This window comes from Pteropus alecto, unplaced genomic scaffold (genome assembly GCF_000325575.1).
Source record: "Pteropus alecto unplaced genomic scaffold, ASM32557v1 scaffold3, whole genome shotgun sequence".
NCBI classification, from domain to species: Eukaryota; Metazoa; Chordata; class Mammalia; order Chiroptera; family Pteropodidae; genus Pteropus; species Pteropus alecto.
The window spans coordinates 44,893,251-44,907,217 of NW_006442484.1; the positions used below are offsets into that span (position 1 = coordinate 44,893,251).

The following is a 13,967-nucleotide window of genomic DNA, read 5'->3' on the forward strand; positions in this document are numbered from 1 at the left end:
TAAGCTCAAAAGATAAGCATGCTATTCTATTACTGTTCTGTTATTATTGCAAGATTAATGGAAATATTTGTTTCTGGGCACTGTACAGTAAGACAAGAACAGCCAAAACGCTAGGCAAATTTCAGTTGATAGGAAACGGCCAAGAGCTCCCAAGAAAAGCGGCTGCAACCAAAAGCTAACCTAAGAGAAATGACATTGGCTTTCATTTTATGAGTTACAAAGATCTTTTTTCTTAGTTCCTTTTCTTATTCAAAAAATAGTTGGGAACTGACACAGCAGGACTGATGGGAGAGAACGGTAAGATGAAATAGAAAAAAGCAGCTACAATAAAAATGCTTTAAAAGTTTTTCAGTTCTTAATTACTGAGTGCTACCATTCATGAGGACTTTTTTAAGGGTCTCAAAGCTATTAAAATGGTAATTAGGTCCAAAGAAAACAAGACCCAATTCAATTACATGCTGGATGCTTTTAAAATTTAAAGCCTTCTACTAAGAGAGTTTTAAATGAAGCATAGTTATAATTACAGGTCCGTGACCAACCTTAAAGCCAGAGTGTAGGTTCCTGGCTGCCGCTGGCTCTCCCGAATGAGGTAGCTCCCCTCAGCCACACTCAAGAGCTGGTCTGTTGCTTCTCGGGAGATCATGCCGTGAAACCTAAGAAACAATGTCAACTCAGAAAGTGCATGCCTTCCACCTTTTTCAGTAAAACAAGATAAAACAAAACTCTCACATTTTCCTATTGTTTTCTAGACAAAGTACTGACATATCAAAGAAGTGGGGTTTAACTATGTTTGTATTTCTCCTGGCCTGGCCCCTGGCCAGCTTCTGAGATGATAAGAACAATACCAAAGTAACTATCCAATCCATTTAACACTCACAACATCAAAATTCACATCCATCGAAGAGAAGACCAACCATCTCTCTTGAAAGGACAATGCCTTTCTTATGTAGCTCTCTGACCATATGGACATGCTAAAAAAAATATACAGAAATGTGTCCCATTTCATATCCTCATATTAATAGCGCTGCTCCAAAATTTTGGCTCAGAGTCTATGCTGGCAATTTTCCAGGACTCTGGGTTCCCCTTAATTGGCATGATTGCCCAATAATGTGCATAATCTGCATCATTTGGTACTCAAGCCAAAACCAAAGAACTGTAATACTTGCTTTCACTCCCTACTAAAACCCTATTTTTGATTAACAGAGAAAAAAAGAGAAAAGAATAAACATAAATAACACACTCTTTACACAAACACAGTAGATTCATCTATAATATTCAGACATAAAACAGTGAAAAAGAAAAATGTCAGTGGTGACTGATGATTAATATTAAAAATATAAAACCAACTTACATTTGCATGAGAATTTACAAAGAATTTATACATATCTTTGCCCTTTTAGTAACTAAAAAATAACTGAATCGAACAATTGCTCAATGAAATTTTGACTGCAGCCTTGAAGTGGCACCTTAATAATTTAGGAGCCTTAGTAGAGTACAAGTGTCAACTTTTTAGAGTTTCTCCTCATGGGAATGGTCAGTCTTTCTCAATTTAAGTCAAAACAGTTCATGAAAAATATGTTTAAATCATGACAATTAGAACAGCTAGGTTTAAGAATGGGCTTCTGGAATTTCTTAATTTCACATAGTCTCCTATCTTTCAGAACCAGGTCCACTCTCTCTGCCGGAGCAAGGATAGTAACCTATCCCTAGTAATAACACATACCATTACATTAGCATCTTGATATATTATTTTCAGTTTCCTTGACATCAATTAATAAAGTTAGTAAAATTTAATAACTGCTTTAAAAAAAACTCTTCAATTTAAAGGAAAATGCCATTCAAGAAAACAAACTGACAAAGGTATTTTAAAAATCTTAACACTATTCATACCAGTTGACCCAAAATTTCTACCCCAAAAAAAGGCTTTAAGCACTAAAATGGTTCTTACGGTGTTACTTTTAATAATACAGTCATGCACCGCTTAACAACGAGGACACATTCTGGAAAATGCATTGTTAGGCAACTTCACTGTTGTACAAACATCCCAGAGTGCACTTATGCACACCTGGATGGTAGAGCCCACTACATACCTACGCTATAAGGTACCACTCAATATTGTATATGCGATCCCATCATTGACTGAAACATCATTATGCGGAACATGACTGCAGAGTTTAAATGCAACCTAAATGCCAAAAGCAAAGAAATGACTAAATTATGGTAGAACCATAAAGAACACCAGTGACTCCCCGCCAACTCAGAGTGCCTATGTTCTATTCACAAGAGTCTTGAAAACTGAAACAGAATTTTAAGTAATTTTAAAATATTTGCTACATACATTACTTGTTCATCTGATACGATTCAAAGTCATGAAAGACAAATGATTTTCTTTGGGGAATGATAGGATTATAGGTGATTCTTATTCTTTTCCCCAAAGGGCTAGACTTCTGTTTTTTAAATAATCAAAAAAAATTAGGAACATAAAAAATTATTATAACATTTTTCATAAAATAGAGAAATGCTCATTATTAATATTAAATGGAAAAATCAGGCTATCAAAATTATATGAACAATAGATCAATTTCATAAAAACATTAAGAAAACAGATCTTTAGAAGGTAATACTTAAAACTGTTAACATTAGTTGTTTCTGGGTAGCCTAAATTTACTTACAGAAAATCTGTAAAATAAAGTATAAACATATAATAAACCACCCATACACTAACAATATATACGTATGTGTTTATATATATCTATGTTTAATATATACATACACATACAAATATATATATTTTCATCATATACATCTAGCACTATTTATTTACTTGTATGGCTTGCATCTTTATTTTAATATTACTGCATATATTTTCCCATGCTATTTTTTCTCTATACCTGTCCCTATTTTCTGTGTTTTCACCAATTAGAATAATTATATTTGTAATCAGAAAAATATTTTAACTCATCCAAACTTGAATACATCCTTCCTCTTGTTTTTATTTTTACTGAAAGCATTCATTTACCTCTCTTACATATTCCAATCTATAAAATGTTTTTTGATAATTCATACTTACTCTCTTCCATAATACTTTGGTCTGTTCTCTACCTATAAGAAAAAAAAAAAAAGAGATTTGTGAAAATGCAAATGTTCAGAACATAACTCAACATTCTGCATATGTGACAAACTAAAACATATATTAAGAAAAAAAATCGGTCTAGAGTTCCAGTTCTATCAGCAGATTAACTGTGCCATTTGGACTGGTCACTTCAACTCTCAGACCTGTTTCTTATCTATAAAACAAAACGTATGTAAAAAGAGTTGGACTAAATTATCTTTCATTTCTAAGATTTTATGAATCTGAAAAACTATTTATATCACTTTATCCGAAAGTAAAATAAAACATCCAAAATCTTAACGCCACGATTCTGTCAGAACAGACTGTGGCTTTCTCTCCCACCCTCTCCCTTCTTGTTACTCCATACTCCCCCTCTGTTAACATTCTGATAAAACCTTGCCCTTTTGTTCTCCCATCAGCTCTTCCCTTACCACAGTCAATCTCCCCTAGCTTTTCACAGCAGGTGTGGGGCTGCAACTAAAGAAAGGCCCAGCAGAAAAGATTCTAAGGAATTTTTACTGAAGTAGGCTGAGAGCATTTGCCCCATTTATTTAAGAAACATTTACTGAATGACAAACGTCATAGGCACTGTCCTTCCTGAAAGCCTACACATCACTGAAATAAGACAATTGTCATTACGCTTTTGAAACTTACATTCTAATGAAAGACAGACAATAAAGAAGTTTAAAGGAGTAAAAAGAAAATAAGAAAGTAGGAAGTAGTATAAGTGCTGTAATGAAAATAAGAATTGGTAACATAAAAGAGAAAGCTAATGAGGTATTTAAGTTGGATGGTCAGGCCAAATCACTCTGAGATGACAAACTGGGTTCTGAATGACAAGAAGCCAGGCCTAGCTAGAAAATCAGAAGAATGGAATAAGCTTTCCCTAGGTGGTATGTGGGTGACATCACGGACTATATTTATTGAGTTCATGCTATGTGCTGTGTTTTAATCATACATGAAGATCATTTAATCCTCAAATGAGATATGAATTATTCTATTTCATTCCCATAAAACAGTATTATCATAACAGTATTATCATGATAGGTGAAAAACTCTGTTAGAGGTTAGATAACTTGTTCAAGGTTACAAAGTGATAGAGCCCAAAGTAAAACTGGGATTCAAATCAGGAATAGCAAAAAGGGCCCAATCCCTGTCTATTTGACACTGAATCATCTGAATTAGGTTAAATATGGCAGTTCCCAAAGCAACTCAAAGTCTGTCCTTCCAGTGATTATCTACCTTGGCCTCCATACAGAGCCTGACTGCCAACTCTAGGTTACTTAACCACTGGTCAGCAAGGTCTGATAATGTTTTCAGAGATATTTGAGATGTTTGAGATATTTATTCATAGTGTAGAAAAAAATCTGTTTCATTGAAAAACTATGCATCATCTCCATACAGAAACTACTGGCTTATCTAGCCCAGGCCATTATCTTTTTGTCTATTTTGGAACTAAGTTGTAGGTAACTGATATGTAAACTTTTCTCTGTCTGATATGTAAACTACTGATATGTAAACTACTCTCCTCTCAGTGAAAAAACCAGTTTTTTGTCTCTATTTGCAATTCATCTCAACATTCCATGACTTCATATAAATTTGTGCTATTTTCACTTTTCCTTTGAGCTGATTATAACATCTGCCTGTTTTCCTCATATCATATGAGTATATAATTTTTTTAATGCATGTTCATCTTCATATCTGTAAGAAAGACATGATTTTACTTTTTCCTGAAATTATATTTAAATAATATTTTACCCTTCGAGAATCTTCTATTGTCTGCTGAGGTTGCAATCAGGTTATTTTTATAGTCTTCTCAGGGTAAATTCCACTTGATCTGATCTTGTTCCATATTTTCCCTACTCATAAAACTCGGTGTACTAAAAATATGCCAGTTGGTCCCTACAGCTACAGATGATGGCTATTCTATTTTTAGGTAGAACGCTTATTAGAGAGGGGTCATGCATCTGCTTGAGAGCAAATCTTTGCTTTTGAGATGAAAATTCAATGTTTAGATCTCAAAGAATTAACTTAAGGTTCTACAAGATTTTATGATAAAACATTATCTAGAAAAATATGCAAACCTTCAGTATTTACTGCAGAGACACATTTGCACAAGTACACATAAAGACATGGGTAAGAATGTTGACTGAACCACTTCTTGTAGTCATTTTAAAATACAAATAACTTAAGTATATACCAATAGGGAATAACTATTTTATAGTATAAATAATATGCAGTTTGAAGGCATGAAATAGGTTGATAAAGACTAACATGAAGAAATCACCAAGACAAACTACTAAATACAAACATATATTATAGAATAATAAGACAGTATGACACCATTTAGGAAAAGCGCTTGCACACACAATACTATAATTTATATTTATAGCATAGAGAGAGATCTGGAAAAAATATACCAATTTCAAATGGTTACTTCTGGGAAGGTAGGGAAGAAGTGAACTAAGGAGGCCATGGGAAAGGCAAAAAAGGGGCTTTGGTATTATCTGTAACTTTTAAATAAAGAATGCATTCATGAATTACTTATATAGCTAATATCACCTTTAAAAAATAGAAATCGAGATTACTTTTTGTGTAGTTAATACTAGAGTCTCAGACACATTAGAATGGGGTCTCCCCATGTTTTGAGAAGAGATCACGGCTTTTCCCTCAAACCAGAAATATAAGATGTATAAACCGTGAATCTCATAAGATCATCAGAGGGTAAATACAGATAGAGAAGAAATAGGATCAAGGACTGAGCTCTGGAGCACTTGAACATCAAGAACTCAGGGAGAAGAGGAACCAGCAAAGGAGGCTGTGGAGGCAGGGGAAAAACCAAAAGACTGTGAAGTCCTGGAAATGAAATGAGGAAAGTGTGTCAAGGGCGGGTGGTGGGTTTAAGAGAAAATGGGAGGAGCACGAATGGAAACAGCAAACACAAAAACTTTCTGTACTCTTTTGAGTGTTTTCTACAAAGGAGAGCAAAGATATTGGGCAGGAGGGATGGAAAAAATAGGGTCAAGAGAATTTTTTTTTTGGAGTCTCCATAAAATCTTTATTTGGTATATCATTTGAGGTTTTATAAATAGATTTTCCTGGTAAAGATATTCTTTTATGAATTAACAAAATTTTCTACAATGTTTAAAACTTTTACTATGGAAAAATAAAATGTATACAAAAGTAAAATAATTTCCCACATAACTATCACCAATTTAAGCAATTATTGTACAATGGCCAGTCTTATTTTCATTGATACTCAACCCAATAAATCTCTTGGAATATTGGAAGCATAGGCCTGATATCAGCACATATCTCTAAAAGATAAGAATCCTTTTTAAAAAAATATCAAATTCCTGAGAAAAAAGACAATAATACCTTAATGCATTAAATACTCAGTTAGTTTGGCATGTCCCCAATTGTCCTTAAAAAAGTAAGTTTTTTTTTTAAGTTTATTGGGGTAACACTGGTTAATACCATTATATAATTTTCAGGTGTACATTACAATTTGACATCTGTATAGTCTATTGTGTGTTTACTTATTGTATGCCTTTATCACTCTTAACTAAGAAAAAGACAATAGCCCCCTAAACCAGTCTTCTGTCTCTAAAATGTCCATCTTCCTCCCTGGTCCATCTTCCACATTGCAGCCAGAATGTGCTTCATGTCAAGCATCTGTTTGAATTCAAGAGTGTGCATGTGTGTAGAGACAGATACAGGTATAAATTACATAGGTATATATAGGCAGATATCAAAGAAGTCCTGTATCTTTAGTTAATTCATACCAATGAAACATAAACTAAACCAGTTTGGCGCTTGACCACCCTTAAATATGGAGCCTTAAAACAGGAACATAGAGCTTTCAAACACATAAAACCAAGTCTCTACTCTCTGTGACACATTTTTGGATCTGGTGTTTTAGGGAACTATATACTATTTTTGAGCACAACTCCTCATTATTGTAACAGCTGCAATTGTGTTTTCTATGTTCCTGTTTTAAAGCTCCATGTTTAAGGATGGTCAAATACCAAACTAAATATCTATTTCATACACCTATGTAATTTATACCTGTATCTGTCTCTACACACTCACACACACACATTAAGTCAACCAGGTGCCTGACATAAAATAAAGTCACTTTTTACATAACTAAAAATGACATAAGTGTAATTTTATATTTATATTTATTATGTACTACATTTCACTGAATAAATTACATATTTATACATACCTATGATGACACAGAGTTGTATACACAAATATATGTACCATTACATTCTAAGTGATAAGGGACTGTCAAGGGTAATTCTGATTACGTAAGACGTTCAGTTTATGTACTCACTTGAGAATTTACCATAAGATACAACTGCATCATGGAACAGCATTAAGAATAATTTTCAAGCTTTTAAGTATTTGCTTGGTTTCTAAAGCATGCCTAAAATACTTAGTTATAGACCTACATATATTCCCTCTTTAAAAAGAAGTATTTATATTTAAATTTCAAATGTGTCTTAATAAAAGCCCTTAAAAAATACAAACTTCTGTTTTAGCATTCACAATGGCAATTGGCAAAATTTTCTGAAATTAGAAAAAATGCATTAGTTACCACTGTATTTTCTGTCAAATTATTTTGCTTCTTACTATTATATATATTGTGTTTTAGAGTTCTGACTCTAATAATTTATGATTTGTTTTAACAGCTGAATAATTCATATTTTAAAATAAGGTGCCACTCACTTTAGTCTTAAGAATACTAACAGAAATTCAGTTGAGAAAGAGCAGAATATCGAGTTTACCACCAGAACTAAGCGCTTAGACCACAAGACAAGGTAGCAGTTAGCACTAGTCACTAAATATATGTTCCCTTTGGGTGTGGCTTAATCCCTCAGCTCCTGAATTTACAATCTATGGTACAATGCTATGGACAGGAGAAAATGGAATGGGAATGTACACATACAAATGATTGGGATCAGATCTCCCTTTCCTATGACTGTAGTAGGGAAATGTTCTTAGAAACAAAGTCATTAAATCGATTTCTATAATGTAATTAGCACCATAGATAATTAATAACTATTATTTAAAAGAACCATCAACTCATCTACTGAATATCCTTTCTCTTTTTCTCTCTACATATCAGTGGTAATTAAATTCTCTTGCTTTTTTCCCCCTAGTGGCCACTAAGTGCTGAATGTCCCAAAACCAATTCCTCGGTTAAATACATGGGTTCTTGAGTAAGTCTTTACCCTCAGCGTTCATCACTTCCAAGAACTTTCAGTTTTTCCAAACCAAACACTTATCATTTAAACAAGACTAAGACTGAAATGGTCGTTCTCTAAGACGTAATTTTAGGTTAGCCCCATCTTATTCTGATTAATCCTTTACATTCATTTCAAATGGATATCCAGGTTATTCGATTATTTTTATAAGCATTTAACCAGATTGAATATTGCTCAAAATAAGCAGACCATTAGCATAGTGCCTTATAAATAATTTCAATATCTATATTTATATATATCTAATCATTAGAACAATATTGAGTGTAAATGACATTTTTTGAAAAAAAAAAAAAAAGAGACCATTTCCCCCTATTTAGTAATTGCCCTTTCATCTGGTGAAAACAAAAAAAGATTGGTCAAATATTGAAACAAGTTATCACCACTAATTTCCAAATTAAATAGACAAATATATTTTATGCATGCACATTTAATCTCTAGTTAAGCACCCAAAGTTAAGTATCTAACCGATTATCAGTTTTGAATGATGCTTAAGGATGGTACAATGTGCATGGAGAGCCTATCCACAATAAATCCTTTTGCACACTGAGCAGCATCCCTTGCCCACCAATTTGTCATTAACACATGATTATTAATTTCTTGTGAAACCAATTCAACCAAAGGGAAAACAACGCATAGTTTCTTCACATAAGAAAATCTCAATTGTGCCATTTGTCTTCTGGTTTCCCAATGCTTATACACCTACGTTTAATCAATAGTATGGAATATGGTGGTCTAGTTTTCCTATGGGATCGCAGCATTCGGTCAACCACAACACCAAATTAAATCAAGAGAAATTACTCGATCTGCATATTTTTAATATTGAGGAATTTGTTAAAAATATCTCAATGATTAATGAACAATTTTACATTAAAGATCTTTTAAAATCTTTGTGGACTAAAAAAAAAAAAAAGAGCCATCCACTCTTCTAGTGTTCTATGTAGTATCTTTGCATCACGGTGGATCATCAGGAAGCTACACACTTGGACCACATTAGCTTCACCCTTTAAAAATTAGCTTCACTGACTCGGTGCTCCTTACTGTTACCCCCACTGCTTGAAGAAACGACCATAAATCCACTTTTCACGGACTGCAAAACTACTGTTAGTCATTGCTTATAGCATCAAAAACTGTACTCCATAGAATAACCTACATGGTTTTTAAAAAGAATTTAGTTCAGGCAAAAACTGAATCCTATTAGTCTTTCTAATCCTTAAGAATTATGTACTTAATTACTGTGATCCCTTTCTCACACAATTATATTGAACCCCAAACAGCACTGCAATTCACTAGCATATATGTGGCTTATTTTTTATTTTCCTCAACTTTTCTTTTTTTATTCCTTTTATTTCATCGTCATTTGTTTGGACTCAAATTCTTTTGAGAAAGGCAAAATATAGATATTTCTCAGTAAATAAAATTGTGTTACTAATACTGCAGAACTGTTCACAGAACTACTGCCAATATTTCACTTTCAATTAAAAGTTGTGTCTGCTCAGAATATGAAACAAAATGGAACATTTTATTACATAGTATTAAAAAAATTCTACTACATGTAAAATTATTTTATCCTCCTTGATCATGGCACAGTAGCAATAAAATGTAATCATCAAATACCACATTCCCATTCCGTAAATATATATATGCAGACTGACATCTATATGTATTTAGACTGCAAAAAAACATTTAAAAGATAATCTCATGAAATTCCTGCCTAATTTTGTAAATTGGTTCTCTTTGTGACTATGTATTTTGAGAGATATTCAATTTTTTTAAATTAGACATCACAATACCAAAATGCATTTCAACAATCTTTTCAACAATGGAGAAGTAATTCTTTTTAATAGTATATATCATTTAAGAAAGTTATTATGATTCCATATTATATTATAGTCTATACTCAAATTTCTCCAGTTGTATTCCAAATGTGTAGCTTAAAATATATATAAATATTTATTTCTCCAGGACTCATTAGGGTGCATGCATTGCATTTGGTTGGCATGTCTCTTTAGTCTACTTTACTTTTAGAGTAGTCCCACCACTGTTACTTCTTTTATGAAAATTACATTATTTAGAATGTACACATTCTGAATTTGCCTGGTTCATATTTCATAAAAAGGTTTAAGGTAAACATTTTAGGCAGAAACATTATATAGCTGATGTTATGTGTATCTTATTCCATCACTTCAGGTGACACATGTCAGTTTGTCCCATTACAGGTAATGCTAAATTTGATCACCCGGCTAAAAGAGTAACTGCCAGATCCTTCCACTAAAGCAATGTATTTTCCTCTTTGCAATTAATAAATACATGGTGGGGTGATACTTTGAGGACCATAATTACTATACTGTATGTACCAACTTTCACTCAATGGTTTCAATGTTGATCCTTTGCTAGACTAAATTATTAGTGCAAATTTCATTCTTTCTATATTTTAGCCACCATTCTACTGTAAAGAACAACTTTCATTTCCACCTCCATTTTTTCTCTTTTGTATTGGGGTAGGGTTTTTTCTTTTTAACATAACTATGGACTTACAAATTTTCTTTTCATTCAATATGTTATAATTCATTAATATCAGTATTCTTTTTGATGTCAAATTGTCACAGATTTTGCCTGTGGAACCCTGTCAACAGGCTCCTATTTTTTTTTTGACATATATTCCCATTTGTTTTTGAGCCCTTCTTGCTCTCTGACATAACAAAATGTTCCAGAATCTCTATACTCCTGTTCAAGAATCAGGAATTTCTCTTAGGAACAGAACACTGTCTTCTTTTAGTATTTAGTATTTAGTATTCCAGTATTTGGAAGCCAAAATTTGGGCACAGGATATGTTTGGTTTTTACTGGGGCATCATGGCTTCAAAGCCCTTTCCATTGACTGAAATAGAAAATATACTTTTTTTAAATCTATGAAATAATATTGATACTTCCAATTCAAATTAAATACCACAATATACTTTTCAATTTTTCTTCATTCCATGTTTATATCTCCTAATAACCCTGGTTCTCCCAAATCCAATATAATTACTCACTTGCTACAACTCAGACAATACACAAAATAATTTCAGAATTCGGAACTCTGAAGTCAATAAAGACCACCAACAAATACCACTATCAAAAACAAATCTAAATATAGTAAAAGATCTTGTTCTTAGACTATTTCCCTCTAAGCTTGAACAGTTAGAATAATGTTTAAAAACTACTTGATTTTTTTGGTGATTATGTTATAAACTTGTTAGTTCATTTATTTATGTTTTGTTTTGTTTTATCATTTTTTATTTAATTTAATTGAATATTTGAAACATTTACATAGTTCAAAAGTCACAACAATATGAAAACATATCCTCAGAGAAGTCTCACTCCCTTTCTTATACCCTCCACACTGCTTCTCACCTTATGGATAAATAGTTCACTAGTCTCTGGGTTAATCCTTCCTGTGTTTCTCTTTTGCAAAAATAACCTTTGTTTTTTCCTTATTTTCTCTTCTTTATTACTAAAAAGGACCATAATTACTATACCGTATATACATTTTATATCATTCCATATCAGCTCACAGAAATCTTCCTTATTCTTTTTAATAGTATATTTTATTCAGTCATCCAAGGAACAGACATTTAGGTTTTTCCAATACTCCACTGTTATAAATAGTTCTACAGTGAAAGAATTTGAGCATATGTTATTCCATATTTGTGCAGGTAATTCGCCAGAGTAAATCTCTGTAACTTGAACTGGTAGGTCAAAGGAAAATGCATGTATAGTGTTGTTAGATATTACAAAATTCTCATAAAATTGTAGCATTTCTCATTTCCATTAGCAATAAGCAAGAGTGTAAGTTTCCTCAGAGGTTTATCAAATAAGTATATTCTAAGTTTTCGAATCTTTGCCAATTAGAAAGGTGAAAATGGTCTCTCTGTATTTTAATTTGCATATCTCTTATTATTAACGAAGTTGAACACCTTTTCATATATTTTCATATAGTCTATTCTTTTCTTGGTGAACTCTATGTCTTTGCTTATTTATTTTACATCATGATTTAGATCTTTCTAGTGGAAAAATTACTTCGATAATACTACAATGATGCCTTCAAACTTTGTTTTATTTATTTATTTGGGCAACCCTCGGTTGATCTCACAGAGTGCAAGGACCTTGTCAGCTTACAATCCCTTATTTATTTTATTTTTTAAGCCTACAGCCACCTGGTCTTCCTAGGTGGTCTCCCATCCAAGTACTAATAAGGCCTGTCCCTGCTTAGCTTCTGAGATCAGACGGGATCGGGCTTGTTCAGGGTGGCATGGTCATAGACCAAACTTTGTTTTAAAAAATAAAGAATAAAACATAAAAAATGGAAGAAAAATGTAGAAATTGGCTGAAAAGGCTAATATCATTTAAAACTATACTGTCATATTCTATATTGTGTTCTAAACACTCCATTAAACAGCAGCAGTTATTTCAAGTGAGAAGAACATTAAGAAAAATGCATTCAAGTTAGAATTTCATGATGTCAACTACTGTAAATGGTTAATCCCCAAAATAACCAAACCAATGAAGAAGATCAAAGTTCGGGAACCAAATGATTGAGAAACACTTCATTGTGACAGTTTCATTACACCCACCTCATTAGTACAGGTAATTCTTCGAGGATGAGGGGCTTCCTGTTGCAGCTGATACACTACGAGAAAGTAGAAAGTGAAAGATGTCAGCTTTCCTTATGAAGAACTTCTGAATATATCAGACACCACAAACTGGCTACTTTTTATGTTCACAAGATAACTGGGGTACAGTACTATTTGTTATGAACACAGCAAATAAAATAAACTAAACTAATTTAGTGGAAGCCCAGTAGCAAGCACAAATATAAAAGTCATAATCCACACAAGCATCTTTCTATCTATGACAAATCAGTACCGAATATTTTGCTCTGTTCTCTATAATCTGGTCATTTATTTTCCCCAATTCTTTGGTGCAAAATTACATAAAGCATGTCTCTGATATAAACCAATAATGGTCACATATTTTTAAAGCACATTATTGTCAAACTTGAAAGAAAAATTAGAATTTATAGGCTAGAGGTAACAGACATGCTGTTATTCTCCCCTATTTATATTACGAATATCTATCTTCGATCTCCCATAAAAACAAAATTTCTGAGCCGAAGTTACCATCACTTATTCAACTAGGGCATATGAAGCAAAAGAAAAAATTCTGGTACTGAAATAATTTGCCAAAGAGAGGATAATTTTTAGGGTATTTAAAAATGGATCAGTGAAAATTATACCAATACCATGACCTTCTAGCCTCTCCTAGGCTTTTTAATTTGAAAAGAAAGAATGAAAAGAATGTGCAGTTATCAGAGAAAGTGTGTTGATGTATGTCTAAATTTATCTTTTGGAGGGAATCTGTCTTCTATTTCTACATATATAATCACATATAATTGAACTAAAACTAATACTGTATTTAAATACATACACATTTTCTCAACATAACATCAAACTACCCAGACATCTGGGATTGTCAGATAATGAATGGCTCAAATTCCAGTTGGATATCATTATAGATCCTCCACCTCTGATCATATTCATT

General features: G+C 32.6%; 1 protein-coding gene and 1 pseudogene across 1 annotated transcript in view; both read right to left on the reverse strand.

Moving 5' to 3' along the window:
* The window catches only part of CHN1 (chimerin 1), a 148,005-nt gene that overhangs the window by 97,549 nt on the left and 36,489 nt on the right, over positions 1-13,967 (reverse strand). The window contains exons 3-5 of the mRNA XM_015596477.2: positions 13,001-13,056; positions 3,071-3,102; positions 540-653 (exon numbers count right to left, since the gene is read on the reverse strand). Of these exons, the coding sequence (XP_015451963.1) occupies positions 540-653; positions 3,071-3,102; positions 13,001-13,056 (202 nt within the window). The remainder of the gene's footprint in view (positions 1-539; positions 654-3,070; positions 3,103-13,000; positions 13,057-13,967) is intronic.
* LOC112470602 lies at positions 12,571-12,690 on the reverse strand (annotated as a pseudogene).